Source organism: Saccopteryx leptura, chromosome 2 (genome assembly GCF_036850995.1).
Source record: "Saccopteryx leptura isolate mSacLep1 chromosome 2, mSacLep1_pri_phased_curated, whole genome shotgun sequence".
NCBI classification, from domain to species: Eukaryota; Metazoa; Chordata; class Mammalia; order Chiroptera; family Emballonuridae; genus Saccopteryx; species Saccopteryx leptura.
In genome coordinates this window covers 18,079,880-18,106,677 of record NC_089504.1, presented here as the reverse complement: position 1 = coordinate 18,106,677, position 26,798 = coordinate 18,079,880, and the positions used below count along the sequence as shown (strand labels likewise).

The 26,798-nt window shown below is 46.7% G+C and overlaps 1 protein-coding gene across 5 annotated transcripts in view; it reads right to left on the bottom strand.

The window, feature by feature from the left end:
• Positions 1 to 26,798, bottom strand: part of ASTN2 (astrotactin 2) — a 907,524-nt gene that overhangs the window by 609,018 nt on the left and 271,708 nt on the right. For all 5 annotated transcript variants that reach the window (XM_066367319.1, XM_066367321.1, XM_066367320.1 and 2 more), the window contains one exon: positions 325 to 432. In XM_066367319.1, the coding sequence (XP_066223416.1) occupies positions 325 to 432 (108 nt within the window). The remainder of the gene's footprint in view (positions 1 to 324; positions 433 to 26,798) is intronic.

Sequence of the window (26,798 nt, the reverse complement as noted above, 5' to 3'; positions counted from 1 at the left end):
TCCTTTAATCTGATTCTCTTAGTTGCTTCCTGTGCTGAATTTAAAGAAAAAACAAAAAACAAAACCCTGCATAAACTTTAAAAAAACCATCCCTTCATCCTTTGATGGAGGAGGTGGGCCAGAAAGAACACAAAGAACGGAGGGAAAGGACATAGTGACGATCACTCGTCCAGCCGGGGTTCGGACGCCCAGCGCCGTGTCCGCTGAACTGGGACCAGCGGCTGGAGAAGAGGTGGGGCCTGCCACTAAGCACAGTCTCTGCTGCCCATACAAGGCTCTCCTCCTCCGTACTGGGTCCTGGAATCCGCCCGAGGCCTCCGTTACCTTTGCTGCGGCGACGGCTGCGGTACTGCTCCGTGTAGAACGTCAGCTGCGTTTCGTCGTCTGCCTCCGACCCCGATGTCCCCTTGGTTCTCCCAAAGCTGAGTCCCCCTGTGAGGAAGCACATCCCATTAGTCACTCTGGCCTCCCCCGGAGCGAGGTAAGTCCCTCATCCGTCCCAAAGAGCAACAGCGCCACCCCCCAACTTCTCTCCGTAAATCCCAAGCAACCCCAGGAGTCGGCACGATTTATAGAAGGAATTAATTCAGGCCCTGCAGCGAAGCGGGTCTCGGTTCTAGGGGCTCTGTGACCTCGAGGAAGTGCGTCACCTTTCTGGGCCCTGGGTTCCTTCTTCCTAAGATAGGGACACTAACTCTTTACCACGCAGGATTTCTTTAAACATGAAAGAAGATGTGATATGTAAAATGTGTGGTCCGTGTTGTCACTTAGCACGATGAGCCCGTCTCTCAGAAAACACGCTAGGTGACTTAATTTTGCACACATTTCAGTCAAAGGCTTACTATACACCAGGCCCACAGGCAGACGCCGGACATAGAGATACAACCTGGTCCTTGCCAACCAGAGGATCATAAGCGAGTCAAGGTGACAAATGGGGTCCTATGGTGCCTTTAACCTAATTCATGGCTACGCTTTCCACACAATGACACCCTGGGAACATGGGAAAGAGCCATCCATCACAACACAGATGACCGGGGAGGGCTTTATGGAGGAAGAAAGATTTAAGTTAGGGCTGGAAGAATGGATGGGGCTTCAGTGGTAGAAAGAGGAATTCCCGTAAGAGCTGGAGTGTCCCTGCGGGTAAGGGGGGGGGGAGTGTGGGGGGGTGGAGGCCACATCAGGTGCAGTACGGACTAGGGAAAGGACGCCGGAGCCGCACAGTGGAAGGAGCTGAGTGTCACACTGAGGACGGATGTCACGGAAGGTTCCGGAGCAAGAGAATGAGTCCATAGCTGTGCATACCCGGACAGGGGTGGCAGCAGCACACAGACCTCAGAGTGGGTGCCAGGGAGGGAGGACAGCTAGGAGGCTCAGAGAGCACCAGGCGAGAGAAGACAGGGTCTGGGGAGGCCAGGGGCGGTGAGGATGGGAGCAGGAGCTGGGGACACAGGTTGCTCCGGGGGCAAACTCAGGAACGGAGGCAGAAAGGGCGACACATTCATTCATACGCTACAATAGCTGATTGCAAAAATGATGAAGAAGACAGGCTTAAACGAAACAGGCCAAATACTGCTAGCAGGTAACCCAGCAGGAGAGGATGTGGATAATTTCCATTTCTGAGCTTTCTGTCTTTTTTTACTGTTATAAAAGAAAAAAGCATAGAATGTGGAAAAAGAAGAATTAAAGGGATGTTTACCGCGGAGAGGAAATATCGAAGGCAGAGCTTCAGCTTAGAGCATGTTGGGTGCACGCAGCGGGCAGAGAGACGGTGGGACTTTGGTTTGGAAAATGGTGTATGGTGTGTCAGACCCCCACGCCGACAGACTATCTCCGGGAGCAGATTCACGAATCTGGCACAAGTGGCCGTCCTGGGTGGAGAGGTCAGTGGTGGAGGGGTGGGGTAGAGGGACACCTCCCTTCTCTATAAAGGTTTCACATCTTTTTGTTTGTTTGTTTTTGTTTTTGGAGAGGGATCTGAATCAGGGACCCCTTGATCTGCAGTCAAATGATATTTCACATCTTTTGAATGAAGCACGAACGAAACCTAGTATCCATTCAAACACTGCACCTGAGAGAAGAAAAGCAGGCATTAGAGGAAGCAATTATTCAATTCCCGAGAGGACTTCCTGTGCCATTTCCTCTGGTGGAGTATTGAATTGGTGTTCTGTACACAGACAGCCCACCTGCAGGCACTCTCTCCAGTTCTGTCATTGTATATTCACTCTCTCATTCATTCATTCCACCAACCTGTGGGGCAACTACTTTGTACCCAGAAGACGTCTGTATGTTATCGCACATAATCATCATCCTAAGGACGGTGTAATTAACAAACTAGATAATAAAACAAAGACACAAAGACAGGCATGGACAAAGTTAGGTGCTGCAAGTCACCGAGAAGATGAGCAGGAGAGTTAGGATTCAGGGCTAGTCTGGCCAGCTCCAAGTATGACTCCGAGGAATGCAAATTGCTTTCCTGGAAACAGCTCACAAGGGAACCTTGGGAAAAGCAGATTGCTCTCCAAGCGTCAAGGTGCCGAGTACTGTGTACTTGATCTTTGCACACATCACCTCATTCCAAACTCACAGTACTCAGAGGAGGGCGCTATCGTGATGCCCGCTCTACAGAGGAAACAACCAAGGTTCAGAAACGGAGAGTGAGCCCTGGCCAGTTGGCTCAGTGGTAGAGCGTCGGCCTAGCGTGCGGAGGACCCGGGTTCGATTCCCGGCCAGGGCACACAGGAGAAGCGCCCATTTGCTTCTCCACCCCTCTGCCGCGCCTTCCTCTCTGTCTCTCTCTTCCCCTCCCGCAGCCAAGGCTCCATTGGAGCAAAGATGGCCCGGGCGCTGGGGATGGTTCCTTGGCCTCTGCCTCAGGCGCTAGAGTGGCTCTGGTCGCAACATGGTGACGCCCAGGATGGGCAGAGCATCGCCCCCTGGTGGGCAGAGCTTCGCCCCATGGTGGGCGTGTAGAGTGGATCCCGGTCGGGCGCATGCGGGAGTCTGTCTGACTGTCTCTCCCTGTTTCCAGCTTTAGAAAAATGCAAAAAAAAAAAAAAAAATAATAATAATAATAAAATAAATAAATAAAATAAAAAGAAACGGAGAGTGATTTGCTAGTCATGAGTGATGGCCAAACTCAAATGTGTAACCACTTGTGACAAGGTCTCTCGGTTTAAACTTCTGTAAAATGGGAAAACTGATACCTGTCCTGCCCCTTTCTTGAGACAGTAAGTTGCAATGAATGAAAGAGCACAAGAAACAACAATGTCTGATATTTGCCTCCAAACATGACTTGTCTTAAGTCATGGTTTACCCCTGCCCGTTAGTGCACCCCCCCCAACCCCCAGCAACTAGGGTAGGGCTGGAGACAGCAGGAAATGGTCCAGATTACACCGGATGCTGCGGCCCCTTTAAAGTCCTCCTCTGAAATGGAGTTGGCAGAGGCTCTGCACAGCCTCTGGGGGCGGTTACAGAGCAGAGCTCTACAGGGGCCAGCAGAACTCGTCAGATTGTCGTCAAATATGTTACTGTTGCAGAAGAAGTAGGAAAGAAGGAAGGGAAAAAAGAAGGAAGGAAAGAAGGAAGAAAGGGAGGAAAAGAGGGAGGGAGGGAGGGAGGGAGGGAGGGAGGGAAGAAAGGAAGGAAGGAAGGAAGGAAGGAAGGAAGGAAGGAAGGAAGGAAGGAAGGAAGGAAGGAAGGAAGGAAGAATAGAGAGAGAGAGGGAGGAAGGGAGGGAGGGAGGCAAGCAAGTAGGAGGGGGAGGGAGGATTTTTGCTCATCTACACATAATTCTTAGCCAAGGAAAAATAAAGGTATCCGATAAAATAGATGCCTTAGGTACAGGAAGCATCCGTCCATCGTCCAGCTGAGTTTTGGGCAGCAGAGAACAAAGGAGGGACTGTGCCAGCTGGGTCTACCCCAGCCCTTCCCACATGCCCTTTAATAGCACCCCAATCCTTTAAATGTGCCGGGTAAATCCTGCCTCCCCCCCTCCTCTCTCCCTCATTCTTATCTTTCTTCCTCTCCCAAGAAATGACCCATTATGCCCCGGCCACCGTGGACATGGAAGACAGAACTCATTCCTTCCTGGGATAGTCTACTGGGGATAATAAAGAAGTCCCCAGGCAATTCTAATGTAATAAGAAAAGCTAACCCTTGTATAGCACTCTCTCCCTGCCAGGCAAAACCCTTTACATGTATGGACGTGCTTAAATCCTTACAGTAACCCTGAGAAGTAGGTTGCTATTTTTATTCCCATTGTAATGGATGAGGACATGTAGGCACAAGGAAATTAATTATCCCAGGGCCACACAGCTTGTAAGTAGCTGAACCGCAATTCAAATCCAGACCGGGACTTCGGAGTCCTTTCCCTGGGTCTCTATGCTGGCGGGACAGTGAACTACGTACCAGTCAGTGCCTCATTGTCCACAGCCATTCCTGCAAGGAAGGCATGAGGAGGCTTGTTTTACAGATGAATACACCCGGTCTCAGAGAAGGGAGGTGAGGCAGTGAGCGAGGGCGCTGGAACCGAAATCAGGTCTGCCCACCTGCAAAGCCTGCCTCGTTGCTAGCTAGCCTGGGAAGGTGTGAGCACACGTGTGCGCAGGGGGTGGAGCGGGGGCCAAGCCTGGTGACCTGCCCTCCGTGGATCTGCAGGTCCCTTAGCTGCTCTCAGGGACGGGGTGTACTTCCCACTTTCATAGCTTCTCCCTTGAACCTGTGTCATTGGGCTATTGGTAGGAATTCTTTTTTTTTTTTTTTAAGATTTTATTTATTCATTTTGGGGGGAGGGGGTGAAAGAGCAGGGAGCATTAACTCTCACATGTGCCTTGCCAAGGAAACCCAGGGTTTTGAACTGGCAACCTCAGCGTTCCAGGTCGACACTTTATCCCCTGCGCCGCCACAGGTCAGGCTGTTAGTAGCAATTCTAATTAGGCTTGGCAAGATCCTAAGGATGCCTGCATCAACCCGCATGTCCAATCACACAGACGTCAGGCCCTGACGACCATGGAGACTTCTTCAGTTCCTCCATTCCGACCCCTCTGACCCTCACCACCCGCCTTAAGTGCCATTTTCAGGATGGGAACGGAGACTCCACGAGGCTGCCTCTACCCCAACCTGTCCAGGGAAACCATCAGGTGAGCCACACATGCCATTTTAAATGTTTTAGTAGCCACATTAAAAAGGTAGAAATGAGCATTAATTTTCGCAATCGGTTGTATTTAATATTGCCATGTTAACATGTAACTACTGTAAAATTATTATTATACTGAAAGATTTTACATATTTGGTACAAAAAGTCTCCCAAACCCAGGGTCTGTTTTCTGCCTCAGCACATCTCAGTGAAGACCACAGCGGGTCCAGTGTCCACCCTGTTGACAGCAGAGTTCTGGCGGCCCCTACGCAGCCATTACTACTGAGAATAATTAAGGACCGGCCTCTGGGCACAGGGGAGAGATGAATGAGCCACAGGCCACACTAAGGGATTGAATCATTTTTTAATGTGACTTGGATAAGAAATGGTGTGGCTCAGATTCCATTAAAAGAGAATAGCCATTGTCTCTGACCCCGGGCCCTTAGAGTCTAGCAGGTCTCTCCGTGGGTGTAATCCATGAGCCACGTGAGGTAACACACTTCCATGGAAAGAGAGCAGGGTACTGATGTCAGACATGAGTTCTAATCCTCGGTCTCACTGCCTGGCTGAGCGGGCTTGGACAAGACACCTAACCTCTCTGAATTCACCTTTAAAAGAGGGACAGTAACTCCGAGCTCGCGTGGTCACCACGAGGAAAGCTGTACGGCACCTATAAACAGTTAATACAAAGACCAAAGAGGGAGGGAGAGGGCCCATTCATTTCCCAGGTTTATTAGGAGAAAAGGAATCGCCGATCAGTGGGAATGGTGACTCCCTGACTTCTGTGACACCCTAGGGAGGTGGCAGCCACCCAGGGCACCTAGCCTCAGGGCGTCTCTATAATCTGAAAGGGACACAGGCCAAGTATAGACTGACTGACTCGGAGATGACTCAGTCTAATGGAAAAGGGACCCCTCTGCCAACATTTTAACACGAAATTGTTCATTTTGTGACCTAAAGGACAGCCATTCATTATTCAGGGCTGCTCAAGTAGTTCCATTTAGAAGCTGAGAGAAAGTGAGAAAGGTCAAGGACCGGCAAGAGAAAAGAAGAGGCATTGTAAGGTGTTCTGCCCTTGTTCCATGGGCCCCAGAGTGGTCTCAGATGGAGCCATGAAGAAGAGGGGCCAGGCACGTTTCAGAGTGTGACAGGCGCTGCCCTGGGCACTCTACATGCAGTGCCCCATCTCCACGGCCCAGGGGTCTGAGAGGTAAGAATCCTCTCAGTCTTACTGAGGGCAAACCAACCTTCAGAACCTCGAGGCTGCTTATGCAAGATCACACAACTTACCAATGGCAGAGCCCCCACCTGAGAACCTAGCTTTCGTCTCATTGAAAACCCTCTGTTCTGCTGAAAAGATTAGTCATCAGGGAAACACAAATCAAAGCCACAAGAGGACAACCACTTCGTATCCACCAGGTTGACCATAATCAACAGGATGAGAAAACAGCAGGTGTTGGAATAGACAGGGAGATGCCAGAAACCGCAGACATTGCCGCTGCGAATGCACACCGACGCTGCCACTGTGGAGAAGAGTTAGTTCCTCAAGAAGTGAAATACAAACTTGTCACAGGACCTACCCATCCTGTCCCTGGGCATATCCCCCAGGAAGTGAACATAGGGTATTCCGAAAAATACTGGTACTTGAATATTCATCATTACACTATTTACAATAGTGGAAAAGTAGGGAAAAACAAACAAATGACCATCAACTGATGAATGGATAACCAAAATGTGGTCTATCTATGATATATAAGGGAATATCATTCAGCTAGGAAAAGGAAATGCTGACATGGCACAATGTGGATGAACCTTGAAAACATTCTGCTAAGAAGGCAGATAAAATGTTATATATCACATGGTTCTATTTATATAAAATATCCAAAAGAAGTAAACCCACAGAGAGCGTGGGGGTTGCCAGGGCGGGGCAGAGAAAGAGGAGAAACAGGGATCGTGACCGAGTACGTGGTTTCCGACTGGTGTGATGGAGACGCCTTGGAACGACACAAAGGTGACAGTTGCACACCCTTGTGAATCTACCAAACAGTAATGAATAGCACCGTTTACAATTGTGAACAGTTAACGTTATGTTACATGAATTTTACCTCAATAAAATGTTAAGGCCCTGGCCAGTTTGCTGAGTGGTAGGGCATGGGGCTGGCATGTGGATGTCTCAGGTTCAATTCTCGGTCAGGGCACACAGGAGAAGTGGCTATTTGCTCCCCCTCCCCCTTCTCTGTCTCTCTCTCTCTTCCCTTCCTGCAACCATGGCTAGATTGGTTTGAGCGCATCAACTGCGGGCCCTGAGGATGGCTCCACGAAGCTTCCACTTCAGGTGCTAAAAATAGCTCAGTTACGAGCCATGGCCCCAGATGGGCAGACCACTGGCCCAAGCCAGGGGTTACCGGTCAGAGTGCCTGTGGGAGTCTGTCTCTCTATCTCCCTTCTTCTCACTTAAAAAAGAAGAAAAAAATTACAGGTTAAAATTTAATTCTCTGTTCTCAAGACTGATGATAGAACTATAGAATGTGGGGGTGGGGTTATATAGGGGGGGGAAGGAAGAGAGAGAGAAGAGATCTAACACAGAGGAGAGATATTTATTCCAGAGCTACACTGAAAGAGGCCGCTAAGCTCAGGCACCCTGAGTCCTGACCCAGTGTTTGAGAAGGCAGTGGGTGACCATTCAGTCGGTCCTGGAACCACTGGCCATCTAAAAACAGAATCACGGCCCTGGCTGGTTGGCTCAGCGGTAGAGCGTCAGCCTGGCGTGCGGGGGACCCGGGTTCAATTCCCGGCCAGGGCACATAGGAGAAGCGCCCATTTGCTTCTCCACCCCCCCCCTTCCTCTCTGTCTCTTTCTTCCCCTCCCGCAGCCAAGGCTCCATTGGAGCAAAGATGGCCCGGGAGCTGGGGATGGCTCCTTGGCCTCTGCCCCAGGCGCTAGAGTGGCTCTGGTCGCGGCAGAGCGACGCCCCGGAGGGGCAGAGCATCGCCCCCTGGTGGGCAGAGCGTCGCCCCTGGTGGGCGTGCCGGGTGGATCCTGGTTGGGCGCATGCGGGAGTCTGTCTGACTGTCTCTCCCCGTTTCCAGCTTCAGAAAAATGCAAAAAAAAACCAGAATCACAACAGTTACTCATTCGTTTGTTCATTCATTTAACAATTATCAACTTAGTGGCCATTCTATGCCAAACACTTTTCTAGACATTGAGGATGACAGACAAAACCTCCCTGACTTCCTGGAGCTTACTTTCTGGTAAGGGGCAATTAAGATATTCCAGGCACAATGCTAAGCCCTCTACAAGAGAATTATCTCAATTTTTCTGATAAATAAACTGAGATATTCAGAGATACTTAGAATTTCCCCAGGATGAGATAGGTATTAAGTAGCAAGCTAGGAACAGGAGCCGAAGTTTAAACATCAGGGCCTCCGAACAACTTGAAAGGCATAGTACGGGAAAGGCTGGAACAGGGACAGACTGTGTGGTCCTTCCTGGGCCTGGGAAATGAACTCTTTGTTTCTTTCCTGTAAGCCTGCCTTCTCTGACTGGGCCGCCCTGTCCACACACCTCTAGGCAGCCTCTGGAGCGCCCACCCCTCCACGCTCCATCTCCCGCACTCTTGGTATCATGATGGATGGTGGTGACATGTTAAATTATTCAGGCTCTGTGTCTTCCTCGAGCTGGTGACAGCGATATTGCATTTTAGATTGCCCAGAACTGCACCCGATAGAGAAATATGTAGCTTGGGAATGTAAAAAATCCCATCTGATCTCCGACCATCCAAGGAATGCGAACACTGCCAGTCCTGGAAAGGGGTGCAAAGTAGCCGAAACTTCTGCTCCCTCAACCACACAACTCACAGTGTGTTCTGAGCTCTAGGACAACGTCACACGTCATACACATCCACCCCTGGAAACGCTCTGACCACACTGCTGCCTGCCACCGGGCATGACTACGCACCGGGCCCAGTGCCAGGCACGTCACCCAGCCTGGCCACACACAGTCCTATTCCTCCAGGTGGGGAAACGGGCCGAGAGAGGCGAGACCTGAACTCAAACGCTGGCTTCTCTGGTCCCCCAGGAAGGAAGATTCCATAGCATTCTTGGGATTCACGTTGAAATTTTAAAAATCTTCATGGCTAAAAAGAAAACCTTTATGGTAAAATATAATTAAACATGATTGTTTATCATTTCGGAAAAAGAAAGGAATGACCAGAAGCCCACTTACAGGGAACTGATTTAAAAAATGATGGCATATCTCTGAAACAGACTTTCATGAGACCATTAAATACAGTGACATAGATCTGTCCTGACACGCAAACGTCTCCACGATACATTGTGGAGGGAAAAGTCTACAGAGAAGAATGCAAAAGGGAATTCCTTCCACATATGTAAACTCAGATACAATCGCAGATATTTGGTGTGATTTTCCACTGAGGGTGCATAACAAAAACAAATACATTTTAATATGAAGAAAATAAGAGAAAAGTAAAAGTTATTAGAGAACAGTAAAAGTTATTGTGAGTTGTTCATGATCTAGCATTATTAACTAACTTTTAAAAAGCATATTGTGAATCTGTAAGTACAAAACAATCCTATTCTGTTTTTAAAATACACACACACACACACACAAAGTATGCATACAGACACAATGTATGCATATATATCCACATACACATATATACAAATAAACATATTAAGGTGCTTTAATTGTTATTCTCTGGATAGTAAGATTTGGGGTATTTAATTTTTTTCTTTTTTTTTCTTTTTTTTTTGTTTTTTTTTGTATTTTTCTGAAGCTGGAAACGGGGAGAGACAGTCAGACAGACTCCCGCATGCGCCCGACCGGGATCCACCCAGCACGCCCACCAGGGGGCGACGCTCTGCCCACCAGGTAGCGATGCTCTGCCCATCCCGGGCGTCGCTTTGTTGCGACCAGAGCCACTCTAGCGCCTGAGGCAGAGGCCACAGAGCCATCCTCAGTGCCCGGGCCATCTTTGCTCCAATGGAGCCTCGGCTGCGGGAGGGGAAGAGAGAGACAGAGAGGAAGGAGAGGGGGAGGGGTGGAGAAGCAGATGGGCGCTTCTCCTGTGTGCCCTGGCCGGGAATCGAACCCGGGACTTCTGCACGCCAGGCCGACGCTCTACCACTGAGCCAACTGGACAGGGTTTAAATTTTTTTCTTGCCCTGGGCAGTGGCATAATGGATACAGCGTCACCCCAGAGCACCGAGGTAACTGGTTCTATCCTGAGGTCGCCAACTTGATCCCAGTACCACCAGCTCCATCCCAGGATGGCTGGTATGAGCCTCGAGCAGGGCTTGATCTCAAGGGCACCAGCTTGACCCTAAAGGTCACCAGTTCTTTATTTGAAAATAAACTGAGACCACTCGTGAAATTAAAATTAAGCTAAATAGCCCTGGCCGGTTGGCTCAGCGGTAGAGCGTCGGCCTAGCGTGCGGAGGACCCGGGTTCGATTCCCGGCCAGGGCACACAGGAGAAGCGCCCATTTGCTTCTCCACCCCTCCGCCGCGCTTTCCTCTCTGTCTCTCTCTTCCCCTCCCGCAGCCGAGGCTCCACTGGAGCAAAGATGGCCCGGGCGCTGGGGATGGCTCTGTGGCCTCTGTCTCAGGCACTAGAGTGGCTCTGGTCGCAACATGGCGACGCCCAGGATGGGCAGAGCATCGCCCCCTGGTGGGCAGAGCGTCGCCCCTGGTGGGCGTGCCGGGTGGATCCCGGTCGGGCGCATGCAGGAGTCTGTCTGACTGTCTCTCCCCGTTTCCAGCTTCAGAAAAATGGAAAAAAAAAAAATTAAAAAAAAAAAAATTAAGCTAAATAAAATATATCTTACCCCTTATCCCATGTCATTAAGTATTGACTCTGATACCATTTAATGTCTGCCACATTCTACTATATCGATGTGTCATCATTTATTTAATCGGTTCCCCATTGTTTAAATTCCGAAGTTTGCAATTTTTCACTATAATATAATGCACACTCCTAAAGATATATACCTTTCTACACATCTCTGTGTATCCATGTGTAGAATTTTTTTAAGAGTGAGAAGATGAATTGCTGGGTAGAGGATATTGACATATTTAAAGCTTTGATCCATGTCAAGATGTCCTCCAGAAAGGTTATACCAATTTCATCCTGATCAACTGTCTGTAGGAGTGATTATTGCACTATATCCTCTACAACCCTGGGTATTAAATCATTGTTTTCCAATCCTAGTGATTTCGACATGTGTCTCATAGTGTAGATTCATTTAGTTGGATTCTTTGCAACACATTCCAGTTTGCTCCAGTCCTTTTTGAGTTTTGATGTCTAGAACTAGGCATTATATCAGCTTATGTCCAGGTGTGATCTGACCAGCAGAGCCGAAACGAACTGTCACCTCCCTCTCTGTGAACACGAGGCTTACCATCACACAGCCCAGGATTTGTGTCAACCGGTTCCTTGTTCACACGCACTGCAAATAAATCTGGTCATCCCCACCCTGTATTTGTAGAATTGATTTTTCTAAACTAAGGTAAAGAACGTTTTGTACTACCAAACTGCCTCTCTGTCTTTTGGGCCTTTTTTCTTCTAGTGTCTCAAGCTATTTTTTTGGTCCTAATCCTGCGATCTCCCGTTTTCCCTTCTCCCCGACTCCACGCCCTCTGCCAACCGCATGGATATGAAAAGGAGCGCGATGTGAGAAAAAGAATGCACAGTTACTGAGGGGTTACAACGTATCCCACAGTTACTGAGGGTCTACAACGTATCCCACAGTTACTGAGGGTTTACAACGTATCCCACAGGTACTGAGTGTTTACAACGTATCCCACAGTTACTGAGGGTCTACAACGTATCCCACAGGTACTGAGTGTTTACAACGTATCCCACAGGTACTGAGGGTCTACAACGTATCCCACAGGTACTGAGTGTTTACAACGTATCCCACAGTTACTGAGGGTCTACAACGTATCCACAGGTACTGAGTGTTTACAACGTATCCCACAGTTACTGAGGGTTTACAACGTATCCCACAGGTACTGAGTGTTTACAACGTATCCCACAGTTACTGAGGGTCTACAACGTATCCCACAGGTACTGAGTGTTTACAACGTATCCCACAGTTACTGAGGGTCTACAACGTATCCCACAGGTACTGAGTGTTTACAACGTATCCCACAGTTACTGAGTGTTGACGACAGGTTCAGCCACAGACTAGGTGTTTAGGTATGATCCAATCCGGTAGTGCATGGAAGAGTCTCACTAGGTTGATGCTGATATCCATCTTTTAATATTAAGAAATTGATGTTTGCAGGAATTAATATTTGTCCTGGGCATGGCCACCCATTAAGGGAGAAGAAGGGATTGGAACGGGAAGCTGAACTGTGGCCCTTGCTGCTCCCAGCCTCCCATGCCGGGCTGTCCCTGATCACAGGCAACGGCGTCAGTGTTGAAGAGGCCTGGACGGAGACTGGAATATGGCAGCTCACGGCCACAGAACTCTTCAGGTCAACACCAGTCCCGTGAATGAATGAAACCTCCTTGGGAATCTATAATGAAATAAAAATGAATGAACCATCTGACTATACTAGCAAGCAGTCTTCAGTTTTCCCCTTTGGAAATAAAAAGGTATTGTAAGTTCAGTAAATATCTGTTGAGAGTCTACAATGTGCCAGGAAGAGGGTATGTCCAGGAAGTGAAATGAACACTCCCTGCCGTCACAGAGAATGCGCTTACCTGGGGAGACAGAGTAGTCAGATAAATAGAGGTGAAAATTAATACACAGATGAGAAGCTCTGGCAAACATCTTGCTGGCATCCAGATACCCTGTGTCTGTGGTATCTCCCCGATCTACCCGGGCAACAAAAGTATTTGGAGTCGTAGGAATGCAGTCTGCCTGTCATAATTCATTCTGAGTGGACCCAGGGTGGCCACTAGCACACTGCAGGTCCCTGCCCACGTGTTCACTCTGCAAACCGACCTTAACACTCTTTTTTTTTTAATTTTATTTATTTATTTATTCATTTTAGAGAGGAGAGAGGGAGAGAGGGAGAGAGAGAGAGAGAGGGAGAGAGAGGAGAGAGAGACAGAGAGAGAGAAGGGGGGAGGAGCTGGAAGCATCAACTCCCATATGTGCCTTGACCAGGCAAGCCCAGGGTTTCGAACCGGCGACCTCAGCATTTCCAGGTCGACGCTTTATCCACTGCACCACCACAGGTCAGGCTACCTTAACGCTCTTGAGAATCGAAGTTCGGGAAGCGCTTTGTCAACTCTTTGAAAGCAGGATCCACTTTGTCCTTCGGAGTTTCAGAAGCTTCCCTACCGAAAGCTTTGATTCTTCCATGAGTACAACTAAGTCTGGGGTTCGGAAAACATAGCTTCCAATTATTTCAGCCAAGGAAAAGTAATTTGCTTGGGTCCAGAGACTGAAATCGAGGCAGACTCTTCAAAGTAAATACTTAGAACCTCCTCTGTGTGTTACCACTCCACACTCCATTCCTAGGAAACATCTTCATTCTCCCTTTCCTCAGTTTGAGATTTTTTTTTCCTTGATGAAAGTGACATCTCTGACAGATTCAGAATGAATTTTGTTATGTCCTTTCATCTGGTAACAAGGTTCCAGTTGTTTCATGCAACGGGACAATCATTTGCTTGTTTTTATGGTTCCAAAACCAATTTCAAAAGCTTGCTTCGTTTCTGTTTGTTTTCTCTCAAATTTGTCCACTATGCATTGACATATTTGAAGTCTCAGCCTTTTGTGCAGTCTTTTCATAAGTTTGGACTAAATTGTTACACATGTTTGGTCTTTTTCCCCACCTTTTAGCTTTCTGTGTAAACATATCGCCTCCCTCATTCCTCCCTCATACCTCCTTCATTGTTCTTTTCTCAGTTCACAATTTCATTTTTCAGAGTCTTCCTCTTCTAATGTGTCTATTTCGGTTTAGAGCACTCCTGTCATAAAACCAGAAAAATCTATCCTCTGGCATTAAAATATTATCTGTATATGTGTTCATAAATTCTTGGTTATAATCTTTCATCTTTTGAAAGAGAAATGTTATTTCTTCGCTTAGTAATATCCAGTGCTGGCAAGGGTTTTTTACGAAATGATTAGTTCCCTAAATCGCTGCTAGCAGTGCACATTCGTACGACCCTTGTGGGAAGCAACTTGGCGATATAAAAAAGAGCCTTAAAAATATCCATTCTTCCTGACCCACTTCTGGGAATGCACCCTCAGGAAGCCACCCAAAATACAGAGGAGGATGCACGCAGCCTTGCGCTCATTGCAATGCTCTTCATAAATAGAAGAGAATGGAAATCAACCTTAAGGACAACTTGAGGGGAATGATTAATCACAGTGGAATATCAAATGGACCTAGATGATGATATCATAGAGAATAATTGTGTCCAATACTAATTTTAAGAAAGGGGAGGGGAGTCAAAACATAAATTCTATATATATATAGTAAAATGAATACTATTTAAGATAGTAGAGGTTCTACTTCTGGTATGAAGGAGTAAGGTATTAACGGACCTACCTTCCTATACATAACAATACATTCTGGTCAAAATACAATAATAAATCCACTATACCTGAGGACTCTGGAAAGTCAATAAAAGCAGGTAAGTTTTAGAAAGGAGTTGACACTTGAAGAAAGCTGGAAAGTCAGGGTGAACCTCCCATGCATCCCACTTTGTCCTGAGAATTGGTTACAATTTCAACATGGTTCAGGGCAATGGAAACACCAAGGGAACATCTGCTGTCTTTCCGGACTGAGGACCCCGTGGCTGGATCTCAGATCATCCCAGTCCACCAGGGAGAAAAGGAGGAACCTGGAGACGTGTCTGACAACCTGTGTGCCATCTCTGCCCACCAGGGCAGCAGGCTGACCCCTGGACCGCCCGCGGGTAAGGCAGACTCCGGCCAGGTCGGCTGAGAAAACAGAACAGCGGCTGCTCTCCCAGGCAGGACAGCTGTGGTCTCACCACGTCAACCTCCTGTGAAAATAAAACATCCACTTTCTCGGGAAAAACAGAACCCCCTCCAATCTACATATCATAAATTCACAATTTCTAGCATTCAATCAAAAATTATCTGACATATGGTGAACCAGGGAAGTTTCATTTGTTCTCTAGAGACAAAACGATCAGCAAAAACCAACCCAAAGTGATCCAGATGCACAGACCAGAACACAACACGATAGCTGTGCTTCATCAAGGATAGAAAGATTATTACCGTGAATACGAAAAACAAGACTCATGCGCAGGAAAACAGAGAGACAGCAAATGATTTCAGAAATAAAATGAAAGATATACAAAGTATATATTTTTTAAATCACTGGATGGGCTTATTACAATGAAGGTAACACAGAAAATAAGCATTGGCCTTGAAGACAGATTAATGGAAATTCTCTAACCTGAAGAAGAGAAAAAAGAAAGATTGAAAAAGAAAAAAGTATTGCCTGACCAGGTGGTGGCGCAGTGGATGGAGCGGTGGACTGGGACAAGGAGGACCAAGGTTCGAAACCCAGAGGTTGCTGGATGGAGTGCACGCTCATCCAGCTTGAGCACAGGCTCACCAGCTTGAGTGTGGGGTCCCTGGCTTGAATGTGGGTGGGATCATAGACATGACCCCATGGTCCGTGGCTTGAGCCCAAAGTCGCTGGCTTGAGCACGGGGTCACTCACTCTGTGGTAGCTCCCCAGTCCAGGCACACAGGCACATATGAAAAAGCAATCAATGAACAACAACTAAGGAGCTGCAATGAAGAACTGATGCTTCTCATCTCTCGCCCTTCCTGTCTGTCTGCCCCCCCCCATCACTGTCACACACACACAAAGTGTTTTTCTTGTTTTTTTGCTTGCCTATTTATTTATTTATTTTCATTCTTGTGTTGCCAGAAAGATGCATGGAAGACAGACACGCTAGGACCTCCATCCAACTCAGAAGTGTCTCTTCTCACCCCAGTTTACACTGGTCCACAGGATCCTACCTCCCTTTTTTAATTTCAAATCTCTCACTCGGAGCTAAGGCAGACACTCTGTTTCTCTTGTGTGATATTCTTCCCTCCACTCTTATGCCAATGCTTACAGTCAAACTGCTGGACATCAAACTTGTAGAGGCCTCCTTGCTCTGACCATTTCAATATGGCAAAATAATTTAAAAAAATTAAGCATAAAGATAAGAAAGGAAGGACTAAATTGTTTGCAGAAGATATAATTGTTTTAAAAAAGAATTATAGCTTGAGTAGGCAGTGGCCAGTGGATAGAGCGTCAGACGGGGATGCGGAGGACCCAGGTTCAAGATCCCAAGGTCACCATCTTGAGCGCGGGATCATCTGGTTTGAGCAAGGCTCACCAGCTTGGACCCAAGGTCACTGGCTTGAGCAAGGGGTTACTCGGTCTGCTGAAGGCCCATGGTCAAGGCACATATGAGAAAGCAATCAATTAACAACTAAGGTGTTGCAACGAAAAACTGATGATTGATGCTTCTCATCTCTCTCCGTTCCTGTCTGTCTGTCCCTATGTATCCCTCTCTCTAACTCTCTGTCTCTGTTAAAAAAAAAAAAAGAATTATAAGGAATCTACCAAACAAATGCTAAAATAAGTGACTTCAGTATGGTTGAAAGATAAAAGATTACTATATAAAAGTGAATTACAGGAGGTCCATGGGTTACAACAGTCTCAACATATGACATTTTGAGTGTACTATGCTCACTCCCATAGAAACTTAAAAAAATTGAGACGTGTGTTTCGGCTTACGCTGTCAGCGTCATACTTACAGACTACATGGGCAAACTAGTTTGCTTGCACACAGCGGAAAAATATGCAGTAACACGGCATATGAGGGAGGGAGTTGGCATCTCCCAGTATGCTTACCTACATCATTTTGGACTGTTAAAAGCACAAGTGTTCCTTTTGTGTTAGGTTAGGGTACATTTTGACTTGCATCAAAATTCCATTTACGTCACTGTCATAGGAACAGAACTGTGTCTAAAACCAATGACCTCCCCCTGTCCCCGTTGCTTAGCCCCCTGTATATTACAGGCAGCAAACAGTTGAAAAATAAAACTTCAAAACCAATTTCATTTATAATAGTGCAAGTATCCTGTTCCTGGTTACATATATGACTAAATGTATATTTCTGCCTAAGACATATTGTTTCCAAATAAACCTCTCCTTGTTGGTCCAACTAAAGAGCAGAGGGGTCATCTCCAGAGCACTTAATTATATGTTTAAGAAAAGACATGCAAGATCTCTTCAATAAGAACAACAGAAAACTGTGGAGAACATTTAAAAAAAAAACTTAAATAAATGGAGAGATATATATACCATGTTTGTGGATTTCAAGACTCATTATTGCTAAGATTTCCCTTGCCATGTTTATCTAAAGGTTAAGTGCGGCCCTGGTTATAATCCCAGCAGGCATTTTCTTTTTGGAAATTGACATGATAATTCTAAAATTTATATGGAATTGAAAATGACCTAGAATAGTCGAGCAATTATATTTCATTTTATTTTATTTATTTATTTTTATTCAGTGAGAGGACAGGAGGCAGAGACAGACTCCCACATGCGCCCAACTGGGATCCACCCAGCAAACCCACTAGAGGGCGATGCTTTGCCCATCTGGGCCGTTGCTCCATTGCTTATCAACTGAGCTTTTCTTAGTGCCTGAGGCAAAGGTCATGGAGCCATCCTCAATGGTCAGGGCCAACTCATTCCAATCAAACCATGCTGCAGGAGGGGAAGAGAGAGAGAGAGAGAGAGAGAGAGAGAGAGAGAGAGAGAGAGAGGCGAGAGGGAGAGGAGTGGAGAAGCAGATGGGCACTTCTCCTGTGTGCCCTGACTGGGAATCGAACCTGGGACATCCACACACCAGGCCGATGCTCTACCACTGAGCAACCGGCCAGGGCCCAGCAATTATAAAATAAAACAAAATTGAAGGAATTGCATGACCTGTTTTCAAGATGTCTATAAAAACTATAGTAACTACACGTATATTATTGACTAAAGGATAGATCAGTGAGACAGAATAGAGAGTTCACAATCTAGGCACCTGATTTTTGATTGAGTTAGCAAAAGAAAGTCTTTTCAACAAATGGTGCTGGAATAACTAACAGAAATGAACATAGGTCCTTAGTTCATACCATGCACAACTATAGACACAAAATAGATCACAGAACTAAATGTAAAGCTAAAACTATGAACCTTCTAGAAGAAAACAGAATAAAAATCTTTGCAACCTTGGAATAAAGATCTTCAAAAAACAAATGCATAAACCATAAAAAATTATATATATATATAAATTGAACTTTATAAAGATGAAAAAAGGATTGCTCTCCAAAGAACACCAGCAAAAAGAAAAAGTAGAAGCAAGCCACAGAACGGGAGGAAATACTTCTAACACATATATCCAACAAAGGACTGGTATTGAGAATATACAAAGACTCCTGATACTTCTACATAAAAAGATGAAGAACCTAGTTATTAAAATCAGCAAATGATTTGAAGAAATACTTCAACAAACAAACCTAAGAACGGCAATAAGCACTGAGAAGTCTTCCATCAGCAGGCAAATACAAATTAAACCACAATGAGATACCACTCCACAGCCGTTAGAATGACTGAGGTTTTAAAAACCATCAGCCTTACGAATTCTGACAAGGTTTTGGAGCAGGCAAGCGTCTCACACGCTGCTGACGAGAATGTGCATATCCACCTACTTTGAAAAAAACCCTGGTTCTCAAAAAGTTAAACGTACAACAAACAGATGACCTTGATACAGTTACTTACTAAATGAAAACATATGTCCTCGCAATAACTTGTACATAAACGTCCATATCAGATTTATGCACAATAGCGAAAAACTGGAATCAACCCAAATGTCCATCAACAGGTAAATATATACATAAAATAAAGCATAGTCATATAATGAAATGCTATCCATCATTCACAGGAGCTGCTGATATGTGCAACAATACTGATGAATCTCAAAATCATGATGCTGCGTGCATGGTGGCAGACACAAAAACTGCACACTGTGGAAGTTCCATTTTTATGCAATTCTAAGATAAGGCAAATCCCAGCTTTTGTGACAAAATGCAGCTCTCCGGTTTTGTCCCTTCAGATGGAGAGAAGGATGTACCACAAATCGTCACATGGAGCCTCTTGGGGGTGATGGACATGTTCACTGGCGTATACATCTTCCAAAACCCACTGCATTGTACACTCTAGGTTGATGCAGTTTATTGTATATAAAATATACCTTAATAAAGTTAATTTTCAAATTGCACATGAAAGATACTATAAATCAAGCTTGGAAAAGAATTAGGGCAAAGTTTAAATGTTGGTAGTAATGTCTGGATGATGGCGTTACAGGAAGTTTGAATTTTTCTGGTTGCACTTCTAGGAATTTTTACAAACTTTCTTTAACGAACATGAATCATTTTGAATTAAAACAAATAAAGCCATCAATGGCATTTATTAGATGAAGGCCAGTATCCTTTTCCTGGCTAAATGTATGACTAAGATATATATTTTTTCCTAAGATATACTGTTTCCAAATAATCTTCTTCTTGCTGGTCAGACTGAAGGGCAGAGGGGTCACCCCAGAGAGATAAGCATTCTTGCTTCTCTACGTTTCGGGCATGCCCTTGGAACAGACAATTCAATAATTTATTATAAGTGGTATTTTCAGCAGAATAATAGCCATCATTAGGTAGCAAAAAAACACAACTGGATTTGGAATTTGGTTCTTTAATTCTGTTAGTAGAGTGGTTTTAAACCTAAGTCCCCAAACCCCACTGAGAGATGGGATCTCCTATTTTTTGAATGAGGGTGGGCCGGTTACTGCTTTGACTGAAAGCAAATGACAAAGGTGAGGCCATATAGCTTCACCTGGTTCTCTTGGGAGGGTTGCACTAAGAGAAGCCAGTCACCACCATCCAAGAAGTCTGACTGCCCAGAAGCTACCACACTGGGCAGGCCACATGTAGACGCACCAGTCAACAGCCCCAGCTGAGCTCCTAGCCAACCGCTGGTGTCAGCGACCAGGCATGCTAGCGGGTCAACAGGATGTCCGGCCCAGCTGAGTCTTCAGATGACTATAACCCCCCCTTCCTGGTGTTTGACTGTAACCACAGAAGAGACTAAGCAAGAACTGCCCAGCAGAGCCCTGCTAAAATCCCCAACCTGTCAAATTTGGGGTAAAATAAAAGTTATTTTCAGCCACAATGTCTTGGGATCATCAATCATGCAGCAATGACACTGTCACCATGACCCTGGGTGAGACACTTGAGCTCTTTAAACTCTGAAGTCTTATATCTCTAAGGGGGATATCCCCTACTTCTAGTACTGCCTGTTGTTTTATTTTATTCACTTATGTATATGTTTATTCAACATATTTACTGAATATCTACTGTATGAGAAGCCTGTTTATTAAGCTAGAAATATAACCACTAGTAAGATATGGTTCCTCACATTCAGACAGAGAAAAATGGTCAAGAAATAAGGTGACAGAATGAAGTGTGCTAAGGTCACCACTACAAGTCAGTGCAGGAGTGGTGGTAACCAGAGTAGGGAGGAGCTAGCTCCCCTGTCCGAGCAGAAAGAATGGTCAGAATTCTAGATCAGATGTGTGCAGGTGAGGGAGGCATGAGAGTGGAGGGAAGAACGTCACACAAGAGAAACAGAGCATCCGGCTTAGCTCTGAGTGAGCGAGCTGAAATTAAAAAAGGGAGGTAGGATGCTGTGGACCAGTGTAAACTGGGGTGAGAAGAGACACTTCTTAGTTGGATGGAGATCCTAGAGTGTCTACCTTCCATGCATTTTTCTGGCAACACAAGAATAAAAATAAATAAATAGGCAAGCAAAAAATCAAGAAAAACAGACTTTTTTGTGACAGAGACAGAGAGAGACAGAGAGAGGGACAGACAATCAGGAAGGGAGAGAGATGAGAAGCATCAGTTCTTCGTTGCAGCACCTTAGTTGTTCATTGATTGCTTTCTCATATGTGCCTTGACCAGGGGGCTACAGGAGAGTGAGTGACCCCTTGCTCAAGCCAGTGACCTTGGGCTCAAGCTGGTGAGCCTTGCTCAAACCAGATGAGCTTGCTCTTAAGCTGGTGACCTCGGGGTTTTGAACCTGGGTCCTCCGTGTCTTAGTGCGACTCTCTATCCACTGTGCTACCACCTGGTCAGGCAAGAAAAACAGACTTAAATAACTGCTACCTTGAAAAACCTTTGTCACTCTGAACCATCAAAGTGTGAGACAGGGCTAAGGTATCAATGTCATCAGAAACATCTCATTCTGCTCAATGCGATGATAAGAGAAAGGTGAGCTGGGAGGTAATAGTGAAAGCTTGGGTCAAAAACTCCCTTTTTTTCAATCCAGGCTTACACAGAAATTGCCCTGCCTTCCGTAACCTCATGGGTGTCCTGTGGCCAATAGAGTTATCCCCTGACAGCCAGATGCCCGTCATCACCATCCGCATACAGAGTGTGAGCGGCCATGAGTGTGTGTATGTCTGGGGGCAGGGGGAACCCAGGTATCAGGGGAAATAAATGCCCTTTCCCATTCATCCTTTGAGTCAGTCGATTCGCCACCTCCGTGACACAGGCAGAATAAGCAGAATGTCACATAACTGATGTGCAGTCACGTGTCTCGAAGACAATACAAGAGCTGATTCAAAATCAACTGTTAAATCCCTATACCCAGTGATCTTCACCTCACCTCTTGCGAACAATAATTTGGTTTAACACGATGATAACAGCGAGGATTTTGGAGAAATCAAGGCCTCAGTCAGATGGAGAAGAGAGAGGAAGAGACCCTGTCTGGAACGAGGAACCCGAATGTCCCCTTCGTTCGTTCGGAAAGATCTGAGATTCTTGAGTGGCAGGCACTCAAAGGGCTCTAAATAAATGCCAGATTTAATTAGCTCAGATCCAAGTGAAATGAACTAAATTCACTCTGCTATTTGCACACCTTCTTTTCTTCCTTAGACCAGTTTAGGGTTTTAAGCAGCTTTGGGAGATGAGAAAATGGTAAAATCAGAACAAAAAAAAAAAAAAAAGAGAGAGAGAGAGAAGGAAAAAGAAAGACAAAGCAGCTCTAATACTCAAGAGTTGTACCATAAAGCTATTTTAGGAAAGAGCAGGAGAACTTGTTGGGGGATGGGAAAACTTCTCCCACACTCTCAGAAGCTGCACAGGGGGCCCCTCCCCTGGGTTGGAGGTACCCGGCACATAGCAGGCGCTGACACTACCGGCCAGAGGGAACGCAGTGGCAGGAGGAATTGCTCTAACCAGCACCCTCCAGCTACGGTGTGGCGATGCTTTGAGGAGATGTTCTGCACTCTAACCCTGTTTGCTGAGCTATTAGCCTGCTAATCTCAGACAGAAATATTCTACTATGTGTCCAGGGTCTGCTTCTTCCTTTCCCCTCACGCCCTTCCCCCATCAGCCCAGGAGAGAACAGCATCTTTCCAAAGCTGATCACCACACGGCACCTTCCTTCAAACATGGCGATTTCAGTGTGAACTTCTCAGGGACTTCAACCAAAGGTCCCTGAATCTTATGACAGCAGGGTACCCTGCAGGTGGAATCTTCTTAAAATGCCGTTATGTGGCCTGGCCTGTGGTGGGCAGTGGAGAGAGCATCAACCTGGAACTCTGAGGTCACCGTTTGGAAACTCTGGGCTTGCCTCTGGTCATATGACAAGCAAGCAATGAACAACTAAAGTGAAGCAACTATGAGTTGATGTTTCTTGTTCCTACCTGCCCCCCATAAAATCAATAAATAATATGTTTTTTAAAAATGCTGTTATGCAGTGCTAATTTCGGCAACACATATACTAAAAACAAACAAACAACAACAAAAAAACACGCTGTTATGCAAAACAGCAAAAATCGAAACAACAAAAACCACATCATTTCCAACCTCTCCCTACCCCCCATAAGGGCAAAAATGTCAGGTAACTTCATTGTCATTCAAAAAGGGATTCACTGGCAAGTTATGCAGGCTCATTAAGGAAGACTTAGGTTCCTAGGTCCCCATCCTGTTTCTATCAGTGTTGCCATGTGGCCTCAGGTAAGTCAGGTGACTTCCCCACTTTCCTGTAAGAGAAAAATGATTCCATCTTCCCCATATATTTTGCAAAGCTAATTCAGCTCAGATGAAACACTCTCACGTGGTCAAGTCATACAATCTTGATGACCCCTCCTAAACCCGCTGCATATACTTCCAGTTTTCTCCAACCCAGAGGGACCTCCACTCATGTACCTGCTCAGGTCAGAACATGGCAGTCGTCAATGGTCCCGTCTTTCTGTCCCGGAGAACAGCCAATCCAGCCCTGTTTCCTTCTGTGTGCCTCCTTACACAGGTGCTCCATTCACCCGGGCCTTTCTGCTGGTCTCCGAACACATTAACCTTGTTCTTGCCTCAGGATCATGACATTGTTCTTTCCCTGCCTGGCATGTCCTTTCTCCAGTTCATGCAGGCCTCCACTCAAATGGCACCTCCTCAGAGAAGCCTTCCCTGACCACGCTATATGAGTTACCGTCTTCTTCCACTTTCACACGCTCTGTTCTATACTGTGCTTTCTTCATAACATTTATTGCTATCTGAGATGATGTCATACTTTCTTTCTTTTTTTTTTTTAAGTGAGAGGAAGGGAGATAGTGAGACAAACTCCCAAATGTGCCCTGACCAAGATTCACTTGGCAACCTCTGTCTTGGGCCAACGCTTGAATCAGCCAAGCTATTTTTAGCACCTGAGACTGATGCATGGACAAACAAGCACCCAGGGCCAATGCTTGAACCAACAGAGCCACTGGCTGCAGGAGGAGAAGAGGGAGAGAAGGAGGAGAAGGGGGGGGGAGAAGCAGGTGGCCACTTCTCCTGTGTGCCTTGATCAGGAATCAAACCCAGGACGTGCATACACCAGGCCCATGCTCTATCCACTGAGCCAACCAGCCAGGGCCTATGATGCCATACTTTGCTGCCTCTCTCTTCTGCCAGAATAGAATGGTCAGGAGATGAGCATCTCTGTCTTTCCATTACCACATCTACACTTACTTGAATGCCTGGCATATAGCAGACGCTCAATAATTATTTGTGGAAGGCATGAATAAATAATGTGTGGAAAAATACGTGGACAAGTTCAAAGCTGCACAGCTGATGGGAAGATTCCACCTGACCACCGTCGCCTGCCCACTCCAAGGAAAAGAGGGTTTACACGTGTGGGTTGGGAAATTCCTTGCAAACACAGGCAGTCAGTCTCTGTATCTGCAGGTTGAAAATATGTGAAAAAACTAAACACCAGAAAATTTGAAAAAGCCAAATTTGAATCTGCCACATATCGGACACTATGCTGAACCCACGTGAATGGGGGAGTGGGTAGGCATATCCTGCGGTAGCCTGTATGTAAACACAGTTGTCCCTCCCTCAGCATCCATGGGCGATTGGTTCCGGAACATCCTCACCCCACAGATACCAAAATTCAAGGATGCTCCAGGCCCTGATGGAAAATGGCACAGAATCTGCATATAACCTATATTTGCATAGAAGCTACAGCGGGCACGCCCACACAGCACTTCACGTTGTGTGGATTCAGCATCGAGTGCTTGGTGTGTGGCAAATTCGAGTTTTGCTTTTTTGGAACTTTCTGGGATTCTTTCCTTCCCAAATATTTTCGAGCTGCAGGTGTGGTTCAATCTGTGGATGTGAAATCTGAATAACAGGCCTGGCTACATCCTGGCTTTCTGCAACAACTACACCGTTTCCTACCAGGGACCCGAGCATCTGCGGATTCTGGTCTCCGTGGGGGTCCTGGAACCAATGCCTCACGGATTCCGAGGGGCGTGACGTGACTGCATGGCTTCCGGGAACTCACCTCTTCGGCTATGCGAGGAGGGGAGACACAAAGGACACGGAATGAAATGGATTTCATTCTGCTAGGCACAATGTGCTATTTCCCAGATTGCTCTGGATTGCCCAGGAAACGGCTTCGGGCTCAGGGAGTGAGAACACCAGGGCTTGGTGCAGGCAGAACAGGCAGGCCCCGCTGAGGACCCCAGGGGCTGTGTTCAGAGGGAGAGGTAGACCAGTAGACCAGGGAGTGGCCTCCAGGGCCTCTGTCTCTCCCTGCCTGCCTCCCTCCCAGAACTTCTCCCTCCCCAGTTAGTGAGAAACCCTACCCTTAGAAGTGCTTGAAAAACACGATGGGGACCAGATTTGTGCTCAGTCTCTTCCCGGCTGTGCGACTGAGAACACGACTTAACCATTCTGACTCTCCTTTTAATTTTTAAGTTTTTTTTGTAATACAAAAAATAGGGACACTGCCTCCTCCTCCTAGATCTTCTCTGCGATAAGGTGCCTGTGAGTAACAGCTTGGGGGAATCCCGTCGTGACAAGTCTGTGACCCTGATTTCCCCCAGAAGGTGGGAGTCTGACTTTAAAAACATTTTCTGTGGGTGGATTTTGCCAAGCAGAAGTGAACAGATCCACAGCACGGGAGCATGGGACCGTAATTCCCTAACACCGCCCGGCTATTACTTCCCACGAAAGGAAACCTGTACTCAACGATTAGGTAATCATGAAGTGCTGAACAATTACAAAATATCCTGGCTCTTCCTGGGAATGGGGGAGAGCTGCAGAACCCTAAAATAGAAGAAGGCGGTGGCTCACAGGAAGACTGCATCCGATCCGCCCGCGAATGACTAAAAACTCCACCTTCCCACGCGCACTGTGCACACTTCTGGTAAAATGAGTCACTGTGCTAGGATGGCGAGTATTCGCGAAGCCTCCACTCTGCGCCCAGTGGTTAGACCTGAAGCAGTCCTCAGACCTGGCTCGAGCTCTTTCCTATCTCCTGGCCGAAGGGCAGCCCGAGTCCCTCCAGAAAGGCTGCCATCCTGCAGTGAGTGTACATAGCACTGGTTTCTCCAGACTTTCGTCAGAGGCACGACGGCCGTTTACTTGGGTAACTACATACCCAGGCTAGAGGAACATCGTGCTTTTCAAAGACAGTAGACTACAAGTGGACACTAACATCCAGGGACCCGGGCATACTTAGAGGGGCGGGGAGGGATGTACTGTCAGGGGACAGAACGGAGTCTTCACCTAGGGCTAATTTTCCGGGAGATAATTGTTTTCCCAGTCCCCAGGTGTACAGCTTACAGAGACATAGGTAATACTGATTGGAACCTCTTCCCATTGTTCCCCTGGCCTCCGTGATAAGCTCTCCTGGAGGGAACGGCAAGTAGAGGCACTTCCACCCCCAATCAAGAGAGGAAACCAAAACCAGCATCTCGTCCTAAGAGAAAGGGAGGTGATCCGTGACACTGGTGAAGGCCTGGGAGATGCAGCCAGCTCCCTTCAAAACGCAGACGGGTCCAGGAGGGCGGCAGGGGCCGCCACAGACTCAAACACAGCGTGGGCTCAATCGCAGCTGCCGAATGTCGTGTCTACGCGGCAGCCAATTAACAGGGCCTTGGGCGTTCAGTCGGTGGCTATCGATCCAGAGGAGAAGGTTTCTTCCCATCTCTGCCTGGAAGGAGGATCGATCGGAAGCAGTGTCCACTCCCCTGGGGTGGGCAGCGCGACACCATTCCAGTCTTGCCCCAGAGCTGTATGAACGACCCCACCTCCTGTCACAACCGTCTGAGGGGACTTGT